Source organism: Narcine bancroftii, chromosome 4, assembly GCF_036971445.1.
Source record: "Narcine bancroftii isolate sNarBan1 chromosome 4, sNarBan1.hap1, whole genome shotgun sequence".
Taxonomy (NCBI): domain Eukaryota; kingdom Metazoa; phylum Chordata; class Chondrichthyes; order Torpediniformes; family Narcinidae; genus Narcine; species Narcine bancroftii.
Window position 1 is genome coordinate 229,569,740 of NC_091472.1, and position 24,446 is coordinate 229,594,185.

Below are 24,446 nucleotides of genomic sequence, written 5' to 3' on the forward strand. Positions count from 1 at the left end.
CCAAATCCATCAATGAACTAATAAATTTAAGTTGGGTTGCCTCATAATAATTTTGAAAATGTGGTAAACTTAATACCCCTAACTCATATTTCCAAGTTAATTTATTCAAAGCTATTCTCGAAAATTTACCCCTCCATAAAATTTCAAAAAAAAATTTTATCAAGTAAATAAGAAACAGATTGAAACAAAGATTGTATTCGCAGAAAGATATTCATCTTAATTGTATTTATCCTTCCCATTAAATTAATAGGTAAATCTTTCCATTTAATCAAATCAGTTTTAATGTTTTTTCATTAACAGAGCATAATTTATATAAAGATTGAATTCAAATTAATAATATTCTTATAAACTGAATAACCTCCTTCACTTACCGGTAATATTTCACTTTTTTCCCAATTAACTTTATATCCAGAAAGACATCCATATTATATTAAACATTCCATCAAATGCAAAATTGACTGAGCTGAGTTTGTTAAATACACCAATACGTCATCAGCAAATAAATTAATTTTATACTCCTCATCTAAAACTTTCATACCTTGTATCTGTGTATTTTTTCTTATCAACTGTGCTAAAGGTTCAATCAATAACGCAAACAAAGCTGGTGATAAAGGACAACCTTGACGAGTTGATGGAGTTAACTTAAAAGATTCCGAAATCAAACTATTCGTCAATACTCTAGCTACCGGTTTACTATTTCGAGCCCTAATCCAACCAATAAAAGAAGGACCATACTTAAATTTCTCCAAAACTTTAAACAAAAAATTCCATTCAACTCTATCAAATGCTTTTTCTGCATCTCAGGTTATCACCATCAGATGATCTAAAGCAGGGGTGTCAAACTCAAATTCACGGAGGGCCAAAATTAAAAACTTGGACTAAGTCGAGGGCCGAACTAAATATTTATTGAAAATTTTCAACAACATCTGTATGTTTTCTCTTCTTTCAACATATGTTATGTTAAACTTTAGGATATAACTTTAGGAGGATAATGTTACAGGTCAGGAGTAGGTAGCTCAAGTTCACCCTTTCCTTGACCTGAGGGAAACCTATTTGGTCCCTGTGGAGATGTAGTCAGCATTCACAGGCTGTGTCCATTTTGGCCTGCATCAGGACTCAGCATTTCCTGCTCACTCCTCAGGCTCTAGGTCTCTATTCACCCTCGACCCACCATCTCTCTACCTGACCAGTCCTTTACCCAACCTCTACTCACCCCTCACTCCACTCGCTCTGCCTCTACCCACCCCATCCTATACATGCCCCTCTACTGCCTCTCCCCTCAACCTGTTCCTCCCTCTACCCGTCTCTCACCCTCTAATCACCCCTCCCCTACTCACCCTGCCCCTCCCCTTTTACCTCTTCCCTATCCACCCCTCCTTCTACTCATCCCTCCCTCCAACTGCCCCTCGCACTACCACAACTTTCCCTGCCCATTACTCCTCACCTACACCCTCTGCCCACCCCTGTATACCCACCCACTCAGGCCCAGCGCACTGCCGATCAGCCTTTGCGGACAGCCACCATCTCTCTCTTCACGTGCAGGGCCGAACCAGCCGTCCCTGGGGTCCGCGCGGGTGCAAGCGCTGAAGGCCGTGGCGACCGGGAGAAGTGCGCTCGCGCTGTGGAAGGGCCGTCCGGTGCCAGTTGCGCGGGGCTCGCTCTGCCCGGGGGCCATGCGCAGCCTGCCATGTCCGTCGCGCCGACAGGAAATCACAGGCGCTCGCCAATCCGCCGCACCGCTCGACAGGTGGGAGAAGTGACTGGTTGTGCGGGGAGCCTTCCAACTGGCTTGCTGGCTGATGACATCGACAGACTTCTCGTGTTACAATTTCTTGTGTTACAATGGGGAAGGATGTGCAATGAAGGGGGAGGATGGTGGGGGTGACATTACCAAAAAACAGCATCAGCTCTCGCTGCAGGGCGGGCCACCTCTAATACATTTTTGAAATGATCTTGCGGGCCAAATATAATTATATCGCAGGCCAAATTTGGCCCGCAGGCCAGAGTTTGACATGTGTGATCTAAAGATTGTCGAAATCTATTAATCAAACTAATCACTCGCAAAATATTATCTGAAGCATATCTATTCTTTATAAAACCTGTTTGATCAATATGAATCAACTTCTGTAAAAAATTAGCCAATCTATTCACTAATACATTTGCTATTATTTTATAATCTACATTTAACAACAAAATTGGTCTATATGAAGATACCTTCAAAAGATCTCTATCTTTTTTTGGAATTACTGTGTAATTAAACCACTAGAACAAGACTCAGGTAAATCATAGTGTTCTCCAACTTGACATAATACATCCCCAAACACTGTAGATAAATCATCATAAAAAATTTTATAAAATTCAAATGAAAATCCATCATCGCCAGGCGATTTAGCATTTGACATTTCCAGCATAGTCATTTTAATTTTCGAATCAGTAAATGGTTCTTCTAACTCATGTATATCTCCATCCTCTAATATCGGTAAATTCAAATGTGATTTTAAAAAATCAATCTATCCAGTTTCTTGTTTTCCTTCAGATGTATATAACTTTTTATAAAATGAATAAAATTCATGATTAATCTCATGAAGTTTATAAGTAATAAGAGAATTCCATCTAACAGCATTAATGGTCCTCAATATCTGTTCTTTCTTTAATTGCCACGCCAATACCTTGTGTGCTTTCTCTCCCCATTCGTAATACCGTTGTTTAGTCCTATTAATCACACATTCAAATTGATAAGATTGCAAGGTATTATATTTAAATTTCAGCCTAGATAATTCTATTTTCTGATCTTCTGTAGCATCTTTCTGAAATTCCTTTTCTAACTCATCGATCTGTTTCTCTAATTCAAGACTCTGATTTAATCGATTCTTTTTTATTTTAGAAGTATAACTAATTATTTGTCCTCTCAAAAAGGCTTTCATAGCATCCCATAATACAAATTTACTTTGAGCAGATTTAGAAGTTTTTTCAAAAAATCAATAAATTCCGTATTTTTTAACAACATTGTATTAAATCTCCAATGGTAAGCTATTTGAATTTTCTCAGAAGTTTCATATGTAAAATATAACAGAGAATGATCTGAAATCACCCTACTTTTATATTCCACTTGTTGTATTTTCCCTTGTAAATGTGCCGATACTAAAAAGAAGTCAATCCTTGAAAACGATTCATGTCTAGATGAATAAAAGGAAAAATCTTTCTCTGTCGGATTAACATCTCCAAATATCTACTAAATTAAGATCTTTCATCAACGCTTGGACCTGGATTGCCATCTTGGATTTTTTAACTTTCTTCGGAGATTTATCTAATAAAGGTTCCAAAACACAATTAAAATCACCACCAACTAAAATAATATCATTAGCTTGACCCAAACAAAAAAATGCATCCAAAATAAATACTTCATCATCTGCATTTGGAGCATAAATATTAAGTAAAGTGCAAAATTCACTAAAAATCTTACAATTCAATTTAAGAATACATCCTGCTTTTTCCTCCATTGATTGTAATTCAAAAGATAAATTTTTATGTATCAAAATTGCTACACCTTTAGCTCTAGAATTAAATGAAAAAAAATATACATGCCCAACCTAATCCCTTTTTAATTTCACACTTTCCTTCACATTCAAATGTGTTTCTTGTAAAAAGGCAATATGAATTTTCATTTTCTTAATATACGCCAAGACTCGCTCACGTTTAATCATACTATTTAATCCTCAAACATTAAAAGTAGCAAACCTTAACTACGGCATATCTACTATTATTACTAAATACCAATAATATATTTATATAAAAACTCAAATCAATGTATATAGGCCCTCCAATAAAAAAAATCACAAATTAAAAACTAAGAAAAAAAAATACTTAAAAAAAATAAACCCCCCCCAAAAAAAACTACCAAAAGGTAGTAATCCCCTAAACAAAAATTGGGTGTGGATCACCCACCAGTGGCTGATGACTAGTAAAGAACTTAGTACAAATCTCCCCCTCTCCAGCCAAACAATCAGTAACATCCAAGTATCATAATAACAAAATAAAAACTAAAATAAGAAAATTCTTCTTTTCATCCAAAAGACTCCAATCTCGAAGATCCCATTTCGGAAGGAGGTGGATTCTTTCCATTCCCATTTTTCCAATTTCTGCCATTTCTTCTGTTTCCAGAACTACCAAATTTTTCTTTAGGAGATAATGGTCTTTAGGAGATAATGGTCTTTGTCCTCTTATATCTGGCAATGAGTCAGCAAAAATCATTGCTTCACAATTAGTTTCAAAAAACCGAAATTGATAGTTTCCGTAAAAGACCTTCAACACTGCAGGGTAATGAAAAGTAGACTTATAACCTTTACACCACAAAACTTCTTTAACTGGATTAAATCGACGTCGACATTGAATGACATCTTGACTCAGATCAGGATTATAAAAAAGACTCTACTATTTTGAATCAATTATGGGGTTGTCGTTGTCTCGCATTTTGTACAGCAAGTTGAAGTATTGCTTCTCTATCCAAATAACTCAGACATCGAATTATTACTGGTCTTGGGGGTTGACCAGCTGAGGGTATTCTTCTTAAAGCTCTATGGGCTCTTTCCAGTGCCAATCCCCCATAGAAAAATTCTTGCCCTAATATTTACGGAATCCAGTCTTTAAAGAAACGAAGAGGATCTTGTCCTTCTATACCTTCTGGCAAACCAACAATTTTCACATTATTCCTTCTGCTTTGATTTTCCAAATAATCTATTTTTCTTTCTAGCTCCTTCTCATGATCTCCTAATTCTATGACTGAATTTTCCACCTTCAACACTTTTTCTGTATTAGAAGTCACTTGTTGTTTACAGTCCAAAAAAGCAGTCTGAATTTTTTAAAATTCTTCATAAGATGCATCCACATGCGTCTTAACCATATTTAATTCTGAACTTATACCAGCATTCATTTGAACCATCTCATTCATTAGAGATGTCAACATAGGTTGAATAACTGCATTCAATTGCATACATTGTGAATCAGTAAATTTCAGCACTGCTCTCTCTGACATAGTGGCAAAACAAGGTAACTGCAGCTCCTGCTGCAATTCAACAGAAGGCATTTTAAAAGTTTTACTGCGGGTCTGGAATCCCAGCGACGGCATCCTGACTTCTTCAGGGAGTCGCCGCTGGTCTCCCCCCGCATCTTGTTGTTTTCTCAACCATTCGCGAAGAAAAACGATTTCTTCAGATTGTAATGCTGCCTGAAGCAATTCCTTTTCAACCTCCACAGGCGATCTTTGGGATTTAGGTAATGAAAAAATTGAGCCTGGGGCTGTTTCAAGTCATCTAGGCCCCAGATCTTCAGCACTTTGAAAATGTATCTTCTTTTGAACTTGAGGTTTAGTCTTTTTACCATTAGTGGCCATAATAATTCCTTAATACTTTAAACTAAAATTTAAAAAATTTAAACTTGGAAACAAAGGGTTAAAAAACGGGTATTTAAAAGTCTGGCCAGAGAGGACGAGATTGCACGTCTAGACTCTACGCCATCTTGCCACACCCCCCCCCCCGCCCCCCCAGGACTCATCTTCAAACCTGAATGAATATGCCATGGCTGTCACCAACTTCAAGACCTGCGTGGATGAATGTCTGCCCACATGCCCACACTGTGAGTCCCTCAACCAGAATGCGTGGATGAATCAAACAATTTACAAACTGCTCAGGATAAGATCGATGGCATTTAAGTCTGTTGATCCAGACCTTTACAGGAAGTTCAGGGACAGCCTTTGCTTCTTCAACAGCAGAGGCAATTCCATGTCAAACTAGAAATGAAATCACATACTCCGCAGCTATGGTAGAGCTTGCAGGCAAGGCAAAGCTTATCATAAATGGCCGTGATGCTGTACTACCTGATGAGCTGAACACCTTTTAAGCTGGCGACCCTGTGATAGCTGTCTCTACGGCAGTGTCAGAATAGCTTTCAAGAGGGTGATGCTTGCAAGGCATTAGGCCCTGGAGGGGTACTGAAAATCTGTGCCTGCCAACCAACCAGCCAGTGTTCACAGACGTTTTCTGTCTCTCATTACTGCAGTCAGAGATTGCCACCTGCTTCAAAAGGACATCAATCAACCCGGTGCCCAGGAAGAGCAAAGTGAGTTGCTTCAATGGCTATTGCCAAATAGCACTCAAATCTACTGTGATAAAATGCTCTGAGAGGTTGATTAAGGCCAGAATTAACTCATAAAGATCTGGACCACTGTAATTCACCTATTGCTATAATTGCTCCACAATCTCACTGGCTCACAATTCAGCCCTGGATCATTTGGACATCACCAATACATACTTCAGATGGCTTTCCATCAAGTACAGCTCAGGTTAATACATCATCCCCTCAGTACTGTCAGCAAGCTTCAAAACCTGGGTTTCTGAAACTCTCTCTGCAACTGGATCCTTGACTTCCTCATCAGAAGACCACAGTCAATACAAATTGAAAGCAATGTCTTCTCCCTTACAATCAACACAGGCACACCTCAAGGATGCGGCACATAATATGAATCGATAAACTGCTCTGGTAACTGTCAGGGGAATGGGCCACACCTGCACTACATAGAATAGTACTGAGAGCACCTCGCACTTGCTGACTAGGTTCTTTCCACAGAACTGTGTACAAATCAACCAGTAGGTCATCGCTTCCATGTCTTACTCGACCCAAAGGAACGGATGGAGTCCGTCAGCAGCCCCAAAGTAATTGGCTGATCCAGACATTTCTGCTTGCTGTCATCGAAGACCTCCGTGATAGAGGACAGGAAGTTTTGGGAGGTCATTCTGTCTGTAGCCATTAGCATCATACAGACCAGCATAAAAGAATGTGCCAATCCTCTGATGCCCATCTGCAAGGATGTGACTGATCTGTCCTCTTCCTTAAGGGTGTGGATCACAGAGTTCCCTCTGTGAACCTTTTGGAAGAAGTGTGACCATGTCTCATCCTGCTCCACTGTGTGGACTCTGGATTGAAAGATAATCTTGGAACACTCTGAGGTGAATAGCAAGATTTGCCAGCTCTTCACGTCTCAGAGTTCCTCCCTCACATCCACCCCTCTCAAATGCAGAAGGTGGAATTGCTGCATGTCAGTCTGGAGTTGGCTGTTACCACTGTTTCTGTCTTGCCCTTTGAGGATAAAGGACCTCAATGTTCTCCTTGGTTGCTTCCCACCAGATCACTGTCAGATCGTCAGTGGTTCTGACCATGACAGCCTTTGACATGATGATGAAGTCTAACCAGGACCAGGTTGAGCCATCTGATCTCGACCAGGTGGGCTGTGGCTGCGCTCCACCTGCAGGGTTGCTGAAGGTACTGCACAGTTGTGCGTCCTTTACCGTCTCCATTAGAAGTCTGGAGAAGCTGGTCCATCCACTTTGATGATGAGGTTGAAGTCACTGGTTAGAACGACTGACCTGGACGTTGCCAGCAATGGAGGGAACTGCTGGAAGACACCCAACCTCTCGCTCCCTCCTGAACCTCAGTGATTGCAAAGTTGCCTCCTAGCAGCAAGATGTCCAGACCAGATGTGGAACAATTGCCCCCCGCCCATACAGATAATCCATGGGACCACCATTGCAACCACCTCCAATTTTTGTCATATAGTACAGAACATATTACATGAAATTGCCCTCTGTGTGCCATAAGGCAGTCAAAAAGTCACCATTAGTGTCGCCCAGCACAGTATGAGAGAAAGAGATGCAATGAGTGCCCCTTCAGAGTCACTGATTTCCCGTAAATTCGCCTACAGAGCTTCTGCAGTCGCAGAGACTCCTGTTTGACCTATTGGCAACTCAACCTCCAGATCCAATCTTCCGACATGATCAGGAAGCTTTCTGTGTCCAAGGAGCCCTTCTTGCCCTCAGCACCCTCTTGAATCCTGGCTCTGACCTCGTGTCCAGCAGCCCACAGCCTGTGAATGTCCCCCAACCATAATTATCAATACTCAATGATCAATAACTGCTGCTGATAAGTATCATAAATGAGAATACGAAAACTGCAGATCTGGAGTATCTGCATAGCTGCTATCCATAAAACCAAGTCTTCACAGCAAGACACAGGCCTCTTCAGTTAAAACCAGCTCACAGAACTTTAAGATACATTTGTAATTAAACCTGATGAAACTTCCCAAAGCCAGCACATTGAAGCAACCATGAAGGAAGCACCTCTACTTTATAAGGAGCCAGAGGTGATTTGGTATGTCTTCGACGGCATAACACAGTTGGCGTAGCAGTTGGCACAATGCCTTTATGGCACCAGCGATCGGGATTCTAATCCCATGCTGTTCTCTCCGTGTCTGCGTGGGTTTTCCCTGGGGGCTCCAGTTTTCTCCCACCATTCGAAGCATACCAGGGCTATAGGTAAATTGAGCATCATGGACTACTGAGCTGAAATGCCCTGTTACTGCAATGTAAGTCTAAATTTAAAAATTAATAAAAGAATAGTTTCTTTCAAACAGTAATTAGACATTTAAACCTCTCCTTCTTACATGAATCAAGGACTGATCCAATACTGTAACGGCACTGATTTACTACAGCTTACAAACAAATAAAGAATACACTCCACTCACTTCTTTCTGCACACCATGAAGTCTCACTCTCACCCTCCCGAAAAAGGAAAGTATGCAACAATACCACAAAAGAAAAGGCTGCACTATTGTAAAGCAACTTTTTTTACATTTGGATAGCTGTGGATATTTATCATTGTTATTCATCACCACTTGTATTTATTCTCTCTTTTCAATTCAGTTTACATATACTATCCTTGTCTTTTTTAATGAAGTTCCTATTTGGCCACAGCAAATGGGAATTTTAGTGCAAATGTTCACTGTGTGACGCATATGATAAATAAACTCATTATCATTATAACATTACTTATTTACTGACTAATTGTGACTTAATTCTGCTCTTCCATATGCCCTGCATTGGCTTTGCATTTTGATGGATTTGTTCAATCATTTTAACTCAATTTGTCTGCAATCATTAATTGCTCAATGATTATTATAAACTAAATTGATTTTCAATTAAATATTGCTGACAGTCGATTTTTCTTACACTAATTCGCATCTTCAATGCACACTGGTGAATGAGAGATCATTTAAATTCAGATTTGTCATCGTTAGGTTGCTCTCTAACAATTGCATGGTAACATTCAAATTCTTATACAATTTGCATTTAAAATCTCAAGAAATGTCACCAATTTGGAATTGGGAAATTGGACGATCAAACAGCAAATGAAACTGTTCAGTATTGGAACAGACCCTTCAGCCCAGAATGTGTGCACTGAACACAATGTCCAAGATCAACAAAACTTTCCTGCTTGCACCTAATACACATCCTTTTAATCCATGCAAATTCATGTCTATCTATGCTACTATTGTATCTGCTCCTAGCAGCACTTTCCAACATCTCTCTCCAATAAACTAGCCTAGCACATCTTAAATCTCTCGTCCCCTCACCTCAAATGTATATCTAATATTGTGGCGGCCTGCCACCGCGGAGATTGAGCCGGCACATAACACTGTAACACGTCCCTTAACACACCGAATCGGCACGGTTGAAAACTGGAGCAGTACAAGACAAGCAGCCCTAAAATGGCACTAGCCAAGCTGCCCAGCTAACAGATCAATAACAGGATGGAGAAGAAGGGTATTTTCATATGCAAGAATGTTCCCACCCACTATTGTTATTCATGCAGCTGATGTCAGCCAATCAAACAAACTGCAGGAACTCCTACTGAATAAAAGGAGCCTTTCCAGCCTCAATAAATCTCAGAGCTTAACTTCCCACACTGTGAGTGTTTCTTTGTAGGAGTCGCCTACAATTGGTGATATTTTTACCTTGGGAAAAAGATTCTGTCTACTCATAACACTTATCTTAATTTTATAAACTTTTGTTAGTTCTTCCCTCAACCTCCAATGATCTAAAGAAAACAATGCAAGTTTGTAGCTCATACCCTCTGAACCCTCCAATACAGCATCCAGTTAGATCTCATCCAAAGCTTTCACATTCTCCTGCAATGCCTAACCAGAATTCCACATAATGGTCCAAATGTGGCCCAACAAAAGTTTTGTACAGCTGCAACATGATTTCCTTTTGTATTCAATACCTTGCCCAATGAAGTCAACCATACAAAGTGTGCTGCTTTCAAAGATCTATGGACCTGAACCCCTAGATCCCGCAGCATGTCAATGCTTTGAAGAGCCCATTAACTGTACACGTTCTCCTTTACAGATGACCTTCCAAAATGCAACACCTCATACTTCTCTGGATTAAACTCCATCTACCATTTTTCTTCTCATATCTGTAACAGAACTATATCTGTTTATTCTTTGAACACCCTTGACACTGTCCACAACCACAGATCATCATGCTATCTGTAAGCGTATTTACCCAACTAGCCTATTTATTCATCCAAATCAGAATGTGAAACACTAATGTCCAGCTAGAATGGCACCCTTTCACACTGCCCTGTGTTCAATGGGCCACCTTTCACACTGCCCTGTGTTCAATGGGCCACCTTTCACACTGCCCTGTGTTCAATGGGCCACCCAATTCAGAATCCACACTAATTAATCATGGATCTGCACTCTTTGTTTCAGCAGACCATGAGTGACCTTATTAAGTGCCTTACTAAGAGGACACCATCTAAGGCACCACCATCTTCATCTTGTTACCTCTTCAAAAAAGTCAATCAAACATGGAACCTGCCTCACACAAAGCCATCGGACAAAACATCAGAAGAGATAAATAAACATTGCTAAATGGATGGTTCTCAAGTGTGTGTATAACTAAAAGACAGTTTTGGAAGGTCAATTCCAACACACCACCCATAGTAACTTCGGAAAGATAAAATACAGCAAAGGTCAGAGTGAGTGAGTCAATGAAAGTGCAAGCACAAGGATGAAAGTGTAAGATCCTGCACAGCAAGAATCAATGTCGGGCAACAACGGGTTAGTCTAGGTGAGGATACCGTGGGGCAAGCTGAAGGTCATCAGAGTGGAAGATGGATAAATTATATATTAGAGTATGATGATAAGGATTAATGCTCATCTCACTTTATATCCAGACATCTATTACTACTGTGGATTAAGGTCGAACCTTTGTCAGTCACTGACAGTACAAAGAAAAGAATACATGTCAAAAATAAAGAGGTTGTTCCAGCACAAACTGGTTTACCTTGGTTAAAGAAGCCATGGCCAGCAGTGCATATTGTGTTATAGGGTGATCTCTCAGCTCCGGCTTGACGAGTAACGGTTCGATGCAGCAAACTTCACCTTTTGCTCCACTGAACAAACAGCGAGACTCACATGTTCTCACTCCCATGACTCTCCTGAGATTAAAATGACAGAACATTCAGAAACTGCACAGCCTGCCACTGCACATTTCAAAACTACAGGAATGGGAACCGCATTTGAAATTAATAAACTCCCGTGAGATTAAAACATGTTCAAGGTTAAATATAAAGCAAAAGATGGTACACTAGTTTCTACATCATTGTATTTCATTCATTTCAAGTCCTGTAATTGGCTTCTTCCATCATTAGGTTACTGAGAACTGTGAAGAGGATCAGTTGGAGTTGATCAAGGGAATGCTGACACATAAATGCAGCAACTCACCTGAAGGTTACTTCTGTTCTATCAATCTACGAGTAGCCACTGGACCACCAGAAAATAGGTGTTCACAACAATGAAGGCTTCATCCTGTGAATCTGATGCTGGGATGTCACCACAGAAGCACCCTTTTCAATTAGCGTAGTTCTACTCTAGTTACAATGTTGCCCTGACCACCCCAATAATGAGAAGTCTGAGGAGATTTGGAAGGTCATTGAATGTTCTCTCAAAACGTCTACTGATGCACAGTAGAAAGTACATTGACTAGCTTCATGTCAACCTGGATTGTAATTCATGCTATGATGAGCTCCCATTTTAGTAAAATGGGATTAGTACTGTAAGGGATAGTATAGACAGGAGGGACTAAATGGTCACAATTAACATTTAACACAAGCACAAGTCACAGTCCAGCGATAATTCAATACATTGGAAGAACTGAGGGACTGTATTTTCCAGAATTCGATACATTTGCAAAGACATTGTGATTTTGCAAGGGAGAACCATTCTGACTGTTGGAGAGGAAGCAGCTCGTGGCCAGCCATTTTTACGGAATTCAGAGCAAAGCATGCTCTGTGAATAACTGGGCCTTTTCCGTGGATTGACCAGTGCCAAGAGGGTCTTTCTGGGAAGCAAAGTACTTCATTTTGATTGTAACTAACTGTGGAGATCACTTGGAGAGACTGCTTCATTTTAAGTATGACTAGCAGTGAAGATATGTGGAGAGACCAATGCCAGGGTCTTGGAGGCCACCCAGTTTAATTCTTGCCTCCAAAAGGACCAGGTCATGTGAATGGACATTTCTTCAAAGGCAACGCAAGAAGAATTTGAGAGTCTGTAGCAGCCACAACTCCAGTCTTCCCATCAGTTCATCATTAATTCAGGGCATCACATGGTTTGGGTTTATTTTACACACACACACACACACACACACTAAACACCTGTGCATAGTTGGGGATAGATTTAGTGTTAAGGATAGTTTAAAAGTTAAGTCTATAGTTTAAGAGTTAGAAATAAAATTAGTGATCTAAAATTAAACACCGTCCGGTTCATTGTCTATTACTGCTGGTTACACGCAGTTTGTAACAATGTGCCCTGGAATGCAGGGGAGGCAGAAGTGCAAATGTAGCCAGGCCCAACATAGGTTCCGCCCTCCTATCCATGCAAACATCAATGTGAGTCACTGATTCAAGAAAGCAGCCAACATCTTAAAGAAGCCCCATTACCCTGGTCACAACCTCTTCTCAATTCTACTTTCAGGCAGAAGGTGCAAAACCTTGAAGTCCAGCATCTCTAAGGTCAAGAACAGTTTCCTCCCAATGGCTATCATATTCTTGAAACTCCCCTTGTGATATAAATCAAATTTCTCCAACATCACTGTCTACACTATTGAACACCACTTATTTTCTTGCACCATAGTAACTGTGAATGCTTATTCTCCATCTCTTGTATTTATTATGTCTTTTTAATGTAAAGCATTGAATTTTTTTTAAACCAAGTACCCATTCCACTCCAAGTAAAATTTTTGGTGCATGCACTTTGAACAATGCATATGACAATAAACTTATCCTCATCTGCAAACCTCACCAAAGATATAAATCTGCAACCCAGCCCATCTGCAACTGATCTACCACCTTAACCACAGCCCTATAACTAATTTCAACCATCTTCAAGGCCCAGCTTTAGCTCAGGCCTGCTCTCCACTCCCAGTGGTCAACTTCTCTCAGTACTCCATCTCATCAGGCAAATAACCAGTTCCAATTCCCTTCACTGCACTCTAGCCTTCCCCATCTCCCCAACACATGCAAGGTCTCAAACCAAATTTATAACTGACCCATCCCCCCATCTTTACTGTCATTCAAGTATGAGCCAATACACATTGACAGTCTGCAATTATATGAAGAGTGAAGAAATATGATTTAAAATGTTAAGATTAAGTAGAGAATAATACGATAGCTTTAGGAATGCTTATAAGGTATCCCCGTCAAAAGACAGCATTCTGCGTAACGTGCAAAATAAAAGTCTTACTTGAAGGAGAGCTCAAACACTGAACCTCCACTATCATTACAAATGGCGACAGTTGGGTCATCAGTGAACTGCAATAGAAAGATAAGTCACATCTGTTACAAGCACAATTATCACAAGGATTGGGCCATAAAGATCTTACTAAATAACATATGACTGAACATTTAACATACAAGATCTTTTCCCATGTGTATTATTTCTGCTGCAGTGGTTATCAATAAAAATTGTGTTTATAAGTTTCTTACTACTTGTTTTTAAAAATAGATTTGTAGCGTTCACCACTCAAAAATGTGGGTTGACTGGCTTGCTCCGGAGGCTGCCATGGGAAGTCTACGACCCTTGTGGCTGCGTCTCGATCGAGTGTGCTTACGACATAGAAGTAGCAGGTGCCGTCAATGGCGATATGTTGAAGCTAGAACTGAACCTCAGCCTGCTCGAACCACACGTGTGCTGTGGCACCCAAAACGTTGGGAGCCTGAGTGAGATCGCGTGGATGGTCGCTGGCTCTGCCTGGTGTGTCACTTTCGGGTCCAACTGCGAGTTGGACCTCTCAGGGTCACCAATGTAGCATTCACGCTACGTGGGCGTGGAGAAGAACGACATACACACCAAAGACTTAAAATGAAGACTGGTTTATTGCACAGACCGTCGCCTTTATATGGGCCCTGATGTCAGGGCCTTGCATCATTGGAGCGCCAGCCTGGGGTTGGCCAGCATTCCTACCACAGTTGTCCATCTTCCGGCTGAGCAGGAGGTCAGCTGGGATGAAGGCCGGTGTCAAGCCAGGTATGCATGATCGCCGCATTTGTCGACCATTTTGTGGGCCAGTCTTTGACTCTGTGCATTGGCCGCTACAGACTTCAGATTTTAATTTGCTTTTGATGACAATCCCCAGGATTCAAAATGCCGATAAACCACAACTGGCCTCAGTTGCATTTGGCACCTGAAGAAAAGCTCTTTTTCTTTTTTTAATCAAGTGCTGAAGGAACTCAGTGGGTCAGGCAGCACTTAGGGAGAGAAATGGAGAGTCAATTTTTCAGGTCGAGTCCCAATATCAGAACTCTTCATTGAGTCTCAACACTGGGCGCAGGTTAAACAGTGGAAGCAACAATTACAACATGAAGCCCAGTGGCACTCACTGCTCCAGTGACCTGGGTTCAATCCTGATTTTCGTGGCTGTTCTGAGTTGAGTTTACACATTCTCCCTATTTTGAACATTTTCCCTAACTCTTCGGATTCCTTCCACATTCCAAAATGTGCATTCCACAGGTGAATTGCTTTCTGCAAATTGCCCATAGTGTAGAGTGGGTGAATGTGGGGTGAACTGGATGGGAGCATGGGGAGAATAAAATGATAGGGTCAGATTAAGGCAACAAAAATAGTTACGGTGATCAGTTTGGACTCTATTAGCTGTAAAACTTCTTTCTGTGCTCATCTCTCCATGACCAAAATGCTTCAGCCACGCTTTGATAAAAATATCCACCAAGAAATAATACATTTAAAAGAGCAAGAGAGGGAGAGTAATATTCCTAATCAGGGTTAGCATCTCAGCTGCAGAAAGGGAGGACACGTGGAGGGGTTATCCATCTTGTAAGTGTGGGTAGAAGTCTAAAGCAGGTCAGAAGCGATTAATCTATTGGGAGTATTCCATCGGCACCTCAGCAGCTTCCAGGGCGCTGAGGAGCAGATAAACAGCCAGATTTTGGAAAGAGGCAAAATACAGGATCGTCATGGATGATTTCAACTTCCAGAATATTGACTGGCACCTCCTTAATGCAAAGCATTTGGTTGGGGCAGAATTTGTGAGGAGTCTAGAAAGTATTCTTTTCACAGAATATTGAGACAGGCTAACTCGACAGGAGGCCATAATGAATCTCGTATTGATTAATGAGCCCGGTCAGGTGGGTGAGCATTTTTGAGACAGTGACCACAACTCCCTGATCTTTGGCACTGCAAGGGACAAGGAAAGGAGCAGACAAAATAGGAGTGTGTTTAATTGGGAAAAGGCGAGTTACCATGGGATAAGGAAGGAACTTGGGAAATTGAGTAAATTGGGAACAGATGTTCTCAAAGGAATGCACAGCAGAAATGTGGAGGATGTTAAGGGACCACTTGTATATGTTTGTCTCACTGGGATAAGGGAAAGAATGGTAGGGTGAAATGGTTAGTCAAGAGACAGAAGGATGCATACACTAGGAAGCAAAAAAAAATCAGGAAAGGCTTATTAGAATGTCAAGAGTAGATTTAGAAGAGCTAGAACTGACCATGAGAAGGCCTTGACAAACAGGATTAAGGAAAACCCCAAGGCATTACACACATATGTAAAGAACAGGAGGATGACTAGAATGAGGGTTGAACCACTGAAGGATAAAGAAGACAGGGGTGAACATTTTGCTTCAGGGTTCATCGGGAGAGGTTCCTTGATAAAATGTGAGGTTGGGTAAGAACAGACTGGTCTGGAGAATATCAGGTTAAGAAAGAGGTAGTATTAAATTTTCTGAAAAACAAATCCCCGAGGAAGAGATTACAAGGGTGTTGACGATCCTCACATCCTTCCTTGGCATAGGATTGGAGGATGGCAAAAGAGTTCCCTTTTTCAAGAAAGGTAATAGAATCCTGGGAATTACAGACCAGTGAGCTGTATATCAATGATAAACAAACTATCAGAGAGGATTCATAAAGACAGAATTTACGAACACTTGAAGAAGTATAGGTATTGTCAGCATGGTTTTGTGAGGGGCAGGGCCTGCCTCACAGTATTCTGAAAAGGTAGGAAAAGAAAATGATGGAGGTAGGGCAGTGGATGTGGTGTACATGGATTTTAGTAAGGTATTTGACAAGGTCACCCTTTCTGGTTATCCAGAAAGTCATTAGGCATGGGAACTTGGATACATGGATTCAGAAGAAACCAGAGGGTGTAGTGAAAAAAAATATTCTGACTGGACTTGGTGTTTAATGGTGTTATGATCTTTAAAAATCACTTCAATGAAGAAGTGGAGGGGTGGGTACACTTGCAGATGACATGGAAGTTGGAAGTATTGTGGATAGTGTGGAAGATTGGTGTATTTTACAACAGGATGTAGATAGGATGCAGACTTAGTTGGAGAAGAGGTAGATGGAGTTCAATACAGAAGAGTGTGAAGAAATACACTTTGGAAAATTAATTTTGAAATTGAATTTATATGGTTAATTGGTTAATGGGAGGATTCTTCACAGTATGGAGGGACAAGTCCACAGATCCCTCAAGGTTGCCATGCAAGTTGATAGGATAGTTAAAAAGAATGACCTTTATTAGTCAGGGGATTTAGATCAAGAGGTAATGTTGGAGCTTCATAAAATTCTGGTTACATCCCACTGGAGTATCATGTTCAGTTCTCGTCATCTTATTTCAGAAAGGACATTGAAACTTTAGAGAAAGTGCAGAGGAGATTTATGAGGATGCTGTCTGTACTGACTGTGGAAGAAGGATCTTTTTTCTTTGGTGCGACAGAGGATGAGAGGCAACCTGCACAAGATTAAGAGAGGCAGAGATAAAATGAACAGCCAGCACTTTTTCCCCAGGCCAGCGATGGCCAGTACAAAAGGACATTCATTGAAGGTAGGATTTTTCGCATAGAGAGAATTGGGTGCCTGAAATGCATGGTCATAGGTGATGGTAGTGGAGGCTGGTACCATCAAAACATTGAAAAGATAGGTGCATAAGTGTAAGTAAAATGGAGGGTTTAGGCTGTGAGGGAGCAAAGGGTTAGATTAGTTTATAAAGGGCTGAAGGGCCCATACTGTGCTGTACTGTTCAATGTTCTCTGCTTTTAAAATAAAACCAATGACTCTATATAACTATTGTTGCATTGTTTTAAGTGCTGAACTCACTAAATTCCATTACTTGAAGGTCATACAAAATTTACATCTTGCAGGAAAGAAGTCAACTGTAATTACTAAATTCAGGAATCGTGCATTAATTAAGGATTTTTATTCTATTAAAATTTATACAAGATAAATCAACCTTTATGTGCAAGACAGCTGTCCCTGGGGGATGAGCATCAGTTATTGTCCTCAATAACTTTCCATTTGCCAGGTCCCACATGGTAATCTGCAGGAGGCAAAAATAACATCTAAACATCTTCAAATTCTTTATTCTGTCTTCACAGTTGCAATTCATATTTTAGCATGAATTAAATCTGAAAGATGAAAATCACTTTCAAACACTTAGGTGTAAAATTAACTTAACTTTTTGTAAAATTTTACCCACACGTTAGTCCACCAAATTTGTAAAAAAAAAAGACATTCTGAACCTTTGCATCATACAACCATTTAAACTGAACTACTCCAAAATTATTAAAAACAATCCTCAAACACTATCCCCAGTTAAATCCTCAAACTGAGTGAAACATGAAAGTACTGTGATTGTAGTTTAAAAAACTGGCAGAACTCAGCAGGCACACAACATCCATCAGAGGTTTAGATATATTAACTATCGTTTCACGCCTGAAACTTTCTTCAAGGTCTGAGCAAAGTGCTGGCAGGCGCCTGAATCAAAAGGCTGGGAGATGAACATGGGCCAATAGGCAAAAGGGATAATTGACATGGATAGGAGAACAGGAAAAGAAAGGTGAGACTTGATCAGGGAGGGATTGGCTCTCCAAATGCAGAGCTGGAGGAAAGAGGGATGAGAAAGAGAGAGAGCACTAGAGGAAAGGAGACATGGGGAAGGGGAAAGATGGGGGTGGGGACTAAGGGAAATCAGAGAAGTCGACGCTAATGTTATTTGGTACACCATCTAGTGCAATACAAACATAGCTTTAATTACATCTACTACAATTCCCCTGACACAATGTTTATTTGTCACATTTTACCCCATAGAAGAATTCTTCCATGACTACTTTAACAGGGTAACTCTAACATTAATACTGCCATAAAAAAAAAACACAATACCAGACTATGAATTGCAACAAAAAATAGATCAATTAGTGCAACGCAACAGTTGCATGAGAGCACTGCCAAGGGGCTCATTCAGAAGCCTGATGGCTGCAGGTTCGTGGGCCAAAAGGGCTTGTTACTGTGCTGTATGTCGGGAAAAAAAATACAGATGAAGTCAACAACAGTAGCAATGTGTTTATTATGGTTGTTCACTGAATCCCTGATTACAAACTAGACTATTGACTCAAAGTAATCAAGTACGGTGTCATCTGCGCCCTCAGACCAGCAGGGGTGACTTTCACTCCTATGCTGACTCTATATCAAGTTCATCTCTATGGCATCCCCAACACTCGGGGATATTTTTTGATTCATTTCTTTGCCTCTCCCCTCCTCCCACCTCCCCCCAGAGGATTTGCTCTTGCCAAGTTGCAGTTTAACACTCGTCATGCCAGCTCCACATCTTGCCAAAGAGACTATTATTCAAGGAAAACTCACTACGAGTGTACAATCTACTTTTGTACTGTGAAAATGATCAAACCTAAGCTAACAATCATTTCCACAAACATCTGCCCCAAGATTCATTCAGAACTTCCAGCTGAACACCTGGACAATGATCAGGAGAGGAAAACCTGACCACCTTCCACTGCAACCAACTCAGCAAGCCCAATTTCTACGATAAAGGAGATGTAGCATAACACAACAGGAAAGCATGGATATAACCACCTGTTTATCAGAAAATTATAGGCATTCTTGACAGCAATGCTTTCAGAAAAAACAAAGAAACTAAGAATTTATTTGGGGCACTTCCTAAGATGCATGGTTCAAAGACAGATATGAATTGGAGCTGGAGTTGGAAACTTGATGGTATCATTTAATGGAAGCCTATCATTTTATTTAAAAAAAAACCCAGAGCTACTGTGAAGGCAGCGCTGCAGTTGTTGACTGGAACAGCAGAGACACAGTGCTGCTCCACAGCATCCTACCACCTTGTTAAAGGAGCAAATGGTGATTTTTTTTTTTAAATCCTGCAACTGTGGGGTCTGTCCCCCAAGATGGTAGAGCTTGTGCTCAGCAGCAAACATGAAGGGTTGCAGCAGACCTGGGCAGAAAACCAGAAATCGGAAGAAAAGAACACCCACCCACCACCATTGAGAAGGAAAGGCCCACAAGACTATGACCACAGCAGCAGACCAGCTGAAAGACTCACACGGGCCGTGGGCTATTGTTGACTTGCGGTTGAAGGTCTCGCTCAGCATCCACTCAAACTGGGATTCATGAGGGTGCCGAGGGCAAGAATAGGGCCTTGGGAGCTGAAGGCTGTATAAAAAAGGAACCTATGAAGCCTTTAGTCAATCCTCGCATTCTCATCAATAACCACCTCTCAGCTAAGTCTGCTGAGTGAAAACTTTAGCAAGAAATGCAACTTGATTTTCAAATCAAAAGAGTATTTTACAGTTTAAATTTTCTTAAGAAATAGTTGATCCTAAAATAAAATGTTAAGACAAAATTACATTTGCCTATCCAGTCACGTCTTTAAACTGAGGTTATTGGGATCCAAATACGTCATGATATGATATGATTTGTCATATGATATGATTTGTCATGACATATGATTTGTCATATGTGATTTGTCATGATATGATATGTCATGATGATGTCATGATATATGATTTGTCATGATATGATGATTTGTCATGATATGATTTGTCAGATATGATTTGTCATGATATGACAAAAGCACGTCACAAACTTGGTGTTCGTGAAGACTAAAAAAAATAGATGTTAACAAACTGCAAGCAGCTACGGCAAAGTTTACCTGTCCTTTGGCAAACCCACAGAGAAGTCGCGTGCAGTCACTGTTGATACTGAGTGCAGATACGGCTCCATACTGACCACCCACTGCTGTGCTCCCCAGACAGAGCCGCAGAGCTTGATTTGGATCTGAAAGAGAAATAGTAGCTGATCGTACAGCTCAATTTTATTACATGAGACAATGCATGATACAATTGGTCACCCTCATCTCGACTGGATTATTGAAATCTTTGCATCCAAAAATGGCAGAAAATTAGCAGGTTTATGCATCAATGAAAAATCTTCCTACTTTGGATGCTCTAGTCATTGACAAAAATGAATTTTAGAACATCAATGCAATTCTAAACTCTCTCTGTGAAAAAGTGACCTGGCCTGATTTTAGAATAGATTTAGAGTTATGTAAATTAGAATTGGAATCATTTGCAGCTATCTCTAACATGCTCTCCTCACCCTTGACCATAATTGGTCTGTGAAATAAAATGCTATGATATGTAACCAACAGCATTCTAAATGTCAAAACAAAGATAGCGCAGAATAAATGGGAAGTGGAATTGTTTAATGGTGCTTCACACAAAGCACCATTTAAGATCAAGGATAGAAAAGCAAGGTGTATATACCCCCAAAAAAATGAAGAGCCTGCTGGAGAGCATAGTTCAAAACTCCAGCACTCCCTAAAAATGCTCTCCAATAAAAATCAATAAAGTGTTTGCACTTTTGGAGTGTAGATGCTGTTGCATAGGAGCTAAAAAGCACAAACAATTCTGCAATAAACAGCCAGGTTGTCTAGAGTTTCATTTAATGTCGTTTAAGGCACAAATTATAGTATTGCAAAGTCCAGTGCAAAAGGAGGCAAATCAGGCAATTTAGTCAACATCGGCTCTTTGATTTTAAAATGAATGTCTGTTCCCTTCTCTCCTCCAATAATGCTTTTTGTCCAATTGCACTGTGGAAGGTATGATGGTCTCGAGGACAATATTAATATTAACCCTCAGGCAACAAAATGATTTCCTGGAAAATGGAAGGACTCCTCGAATCACTGGAAAGAAGGCAGTTTTGTTACTGCAGCATTCCCTCAGTACTAACAATGACATTTTGGTCAACATAGAGGAGACTGTTTTCTGGGGACTTGTGGATCATAGGAGAAAATCTAGCACCAAGTTGGGTAAATGCCCCAAAACATTAAAATAGCAATTAAGTGAATAACAACCATTTTGTGGAACAAAATAATTTGATATCCTAAATGGTCTTTCTCAGTCCATTGTTGCAGGCTTCTGTTATATTTTAGAGAGTTACTTTGGGGGTTGGAACAGAGATGCAGGCACTAACAGATTTCATAATAACATTTGAACAGACACAGAGGCACCCAAGCTCAAGCTGCAAACAGAGTTAATGCTCTCAACCAAAGACTATAACAATGGATTATTTACCTAAGGAAAAGACATTTGTTGATGACACATGCTTTTGGGAAATTGAAACTGAAACCAGTATTGATCAAGAAAATCATGTGTTTGAGACACTTAAAGAAGCAGTTGTTCAGTATCATCACCTGAGTCATCTCAAAAGACAGAAATGAAGTAGCTTTGTGTGAATTGGACACTGCTGTTGTTTTCTCATGAGTGGGGGATGGTGGGGTGGAAAAACTGTGATCTGCTGCAGCCATTGTAATGGTCACTTTTGATTGACCCATGTCTGGGTAAAGAGAGCAAGATCATTCTTGCATTTGAATCATGACCATTTTGAAGGTTACTTCATCTGACCCTTGCCTATCTTTGAAAGCATTGTGGAAGTCAAGCGTTCTGTTGCCCCCAACACAAGGAAGATGGGAGTTGTGACCATCATTCATGTGAAAGAACATTACTCTGGAATCAACTCGATAAGGATTTGTGAGTTTGAACAGTTTGATCATGCAGCATCTCATGTACTTTGAAATTACTTCTGAACAACAGTTTAAAAGTTCTGAGTTACATCAGAGGATTTCTAAGATTGAACTTTGAATTAACTTTTCAGAATTGTGCCAAAGCTGTAATGGTTTAGGTAATCCACACACGTATACATTTCCGCATAGTTGGGGTTAAATTTAGATTGAAATAGGATGTTATATTATTCATATTGTTTTAAAATATTGTTTTAAAAATACCATCATCTTGGTGAATTTCTACTGTTGTGACTTAACACTATGCATTCAATTTTAGACCTACATTTGCGTGTAAGGAGGGAGAAAGTAATATTGCAGCTATGTGGTTCCTGATCCCAGTAATCTGAAAAAACAGATGGTAGCTTCTCCGAAACAGACAGCAATTCACTCGGCAGAGGGCTCACAAAAACCAAAAGTCTTTTGACATTGAGCACCATTTGGTCTCAAATAAAGTGGTCATTGGTGCCCAAATTTTGGTTCCAGAGAACAATTCAGGTCAAAAATTCATTAGTCTTGGTCCAACCACAGGTTGGAGGTGACGGAGAAGTGGTTCCCCTGACATTAAGGAATCAATTGTCCAAGTGTGGCTTCAAGGAATACTGGCAGAACCTTGACATTTTTATTCTCTCCGCAACTGCTGCTTAATCTGACAATCTTCCACACATTCCTCTTTAATTTCCAGTATCTGCAGTGGTAAATCCAAAGAAAATGACACCACATAGAACCCCTGACTGTGCAAATACAGAAATATTCAGCAATAAATAATGAGCACACTAAGAGCCCTTAAATGAATCTCTGAGTTAGTGGTTTTGCAATCTCTTGGTGCAAGGGTAACCACTGTTTCTGAACCTGTCTTGTAGCACCCCTACCTCTTTCTTAATGGCAGAAGCACGAACAGAACATGTCCTCTGGTGTGGATCCTTGATGATTGCTGTTGCTCTCCAATGGCAGCATTCCATGTGGATTTTCATGATGGTGGGGAGAGTTTGCTTGTGATATGCTGGGCTGTGTCAGGGTTTTCTGTTCAGAGGTAATGGTGCCCCCATACCAGGCCATGGAAGCTTGCCAAGGTTTCTGGTGTCAAATCAAGCCTCTGCAAACTCCAGAAAAAGTAGAGGCACTGACGTCCTTTCTTCACAATGACATTAGTATGATGGATCCAGGAAAGGTCTTCTGATAATGACTCCAATGAATTTGCTCATCTTCTCCGCCACTGAATGCCCAATGATCACTGGATCATATACCCATGTTTTTCTTTCCTGAAGTCCCCAATCAGCTCCTTGATTTTGATGACATTGAGTGAGAGTTTGTTGTTAGTACACCATTCAGCCAAGTTTTCAATCTCCCTCCTTTTGCTGGCTCATCACCTCTTTTTATACAACCCACTGCTGTGGTATCAGCGGGAAATTTGTAGATGGTGTTGTTGTTGACGTACAGAGTGACACAGTCATAGGGGTAGAGCAAGTAGAGAAAGAGGCTACATTTGTAACCCTATGATGGGGTATCGTGGACTAGGACTTGGTGTTTGCTGATCAGTTTTGAGGGGATTATGGTATTAAATGCTGAACTGTAGTCAATTAAGAGCATTCTGATGTATGCCAGATGTTCCAGGTCTTCGTGTAGAACCAGTGAAATGGCATCTGCCATAAACCTGTTGCTGCAGTAGGCAAATTGGAATGGATCCAGGATGCCACTCAGTCAGGAGCTGATATGCTTCAATGCGACCTTCTCAAAACCCTTCATCACTATGGATGTGAGTGCCACTGGTCAGTAGTGATTTAGGCAGGTTACCACACTGTTCTTGGGCACTAGTACAATTGAAACCTGTTTGCAAACAGGTGCGTACCATGCCCTTCCGGAATGAGATGTTGAAGATATCGGTGTACTCCATCCGGACTGGATACTCGACTGAAGGTAGCCCACACGTCATCTTTGGAGACTGGCATAGAGGATCAACAGGAGACATCGGAGTGTGCAGTGGTTCTTCCTTGTTCTCGTGTTCAAATCAGACGTAGAGGGCATTGAGTTCATCTGGGAATAAGTTTTGCTGTCTCTTACTGTGCCAGATTTAGTTTTGTAGCAGGTTAGCCTCTCCCACAGCTATTGTGTATCATTTGTTGCTTCCATTCTGGTCCAGGATCTCCACTTTGCAGGCAAGATTGCTTT

General features: G+C 40.6%; 1 protein-coding gene across 6 annotated transcripts in view; it reads right to left on the reverse strand.

The window, feature by feature from the left end:
- The window catches only part of vps8 (VPS8 subunit of CORVET complex), a 681,049-nt gene that overhangs the window by 604,407 nt on the left and 52,196 nt on the right, over window positions 1-24,446 (reverse strand). For all 6 annotated transcript variants that reach the window (XM_069934259.1, XM_069934258.1, XM_069934264.1 and 3 more), the window contains 4 exons: window positions 20,370-20,494; window positions 17,640-17,726; window positions 13,640-13,707; window positions 11,181-11,334 (listed from right to left, as the gene is read on the reverse strand). In XM_069934259.1, coding sequence (XP_069790360.1) covers window positions 11,181-11,334; window positions 13,640-13,707; window positions 17,640-17,726; window positions 20,370-20,494 — 434 coding nt within the window. The remainder of the gene's footprint in view (window positions 1-11,180; window positions 11,335-13,639; window positions 13,708-17,639; window positions 17,727-20,369; window positions 20,495-24,446) is intronic.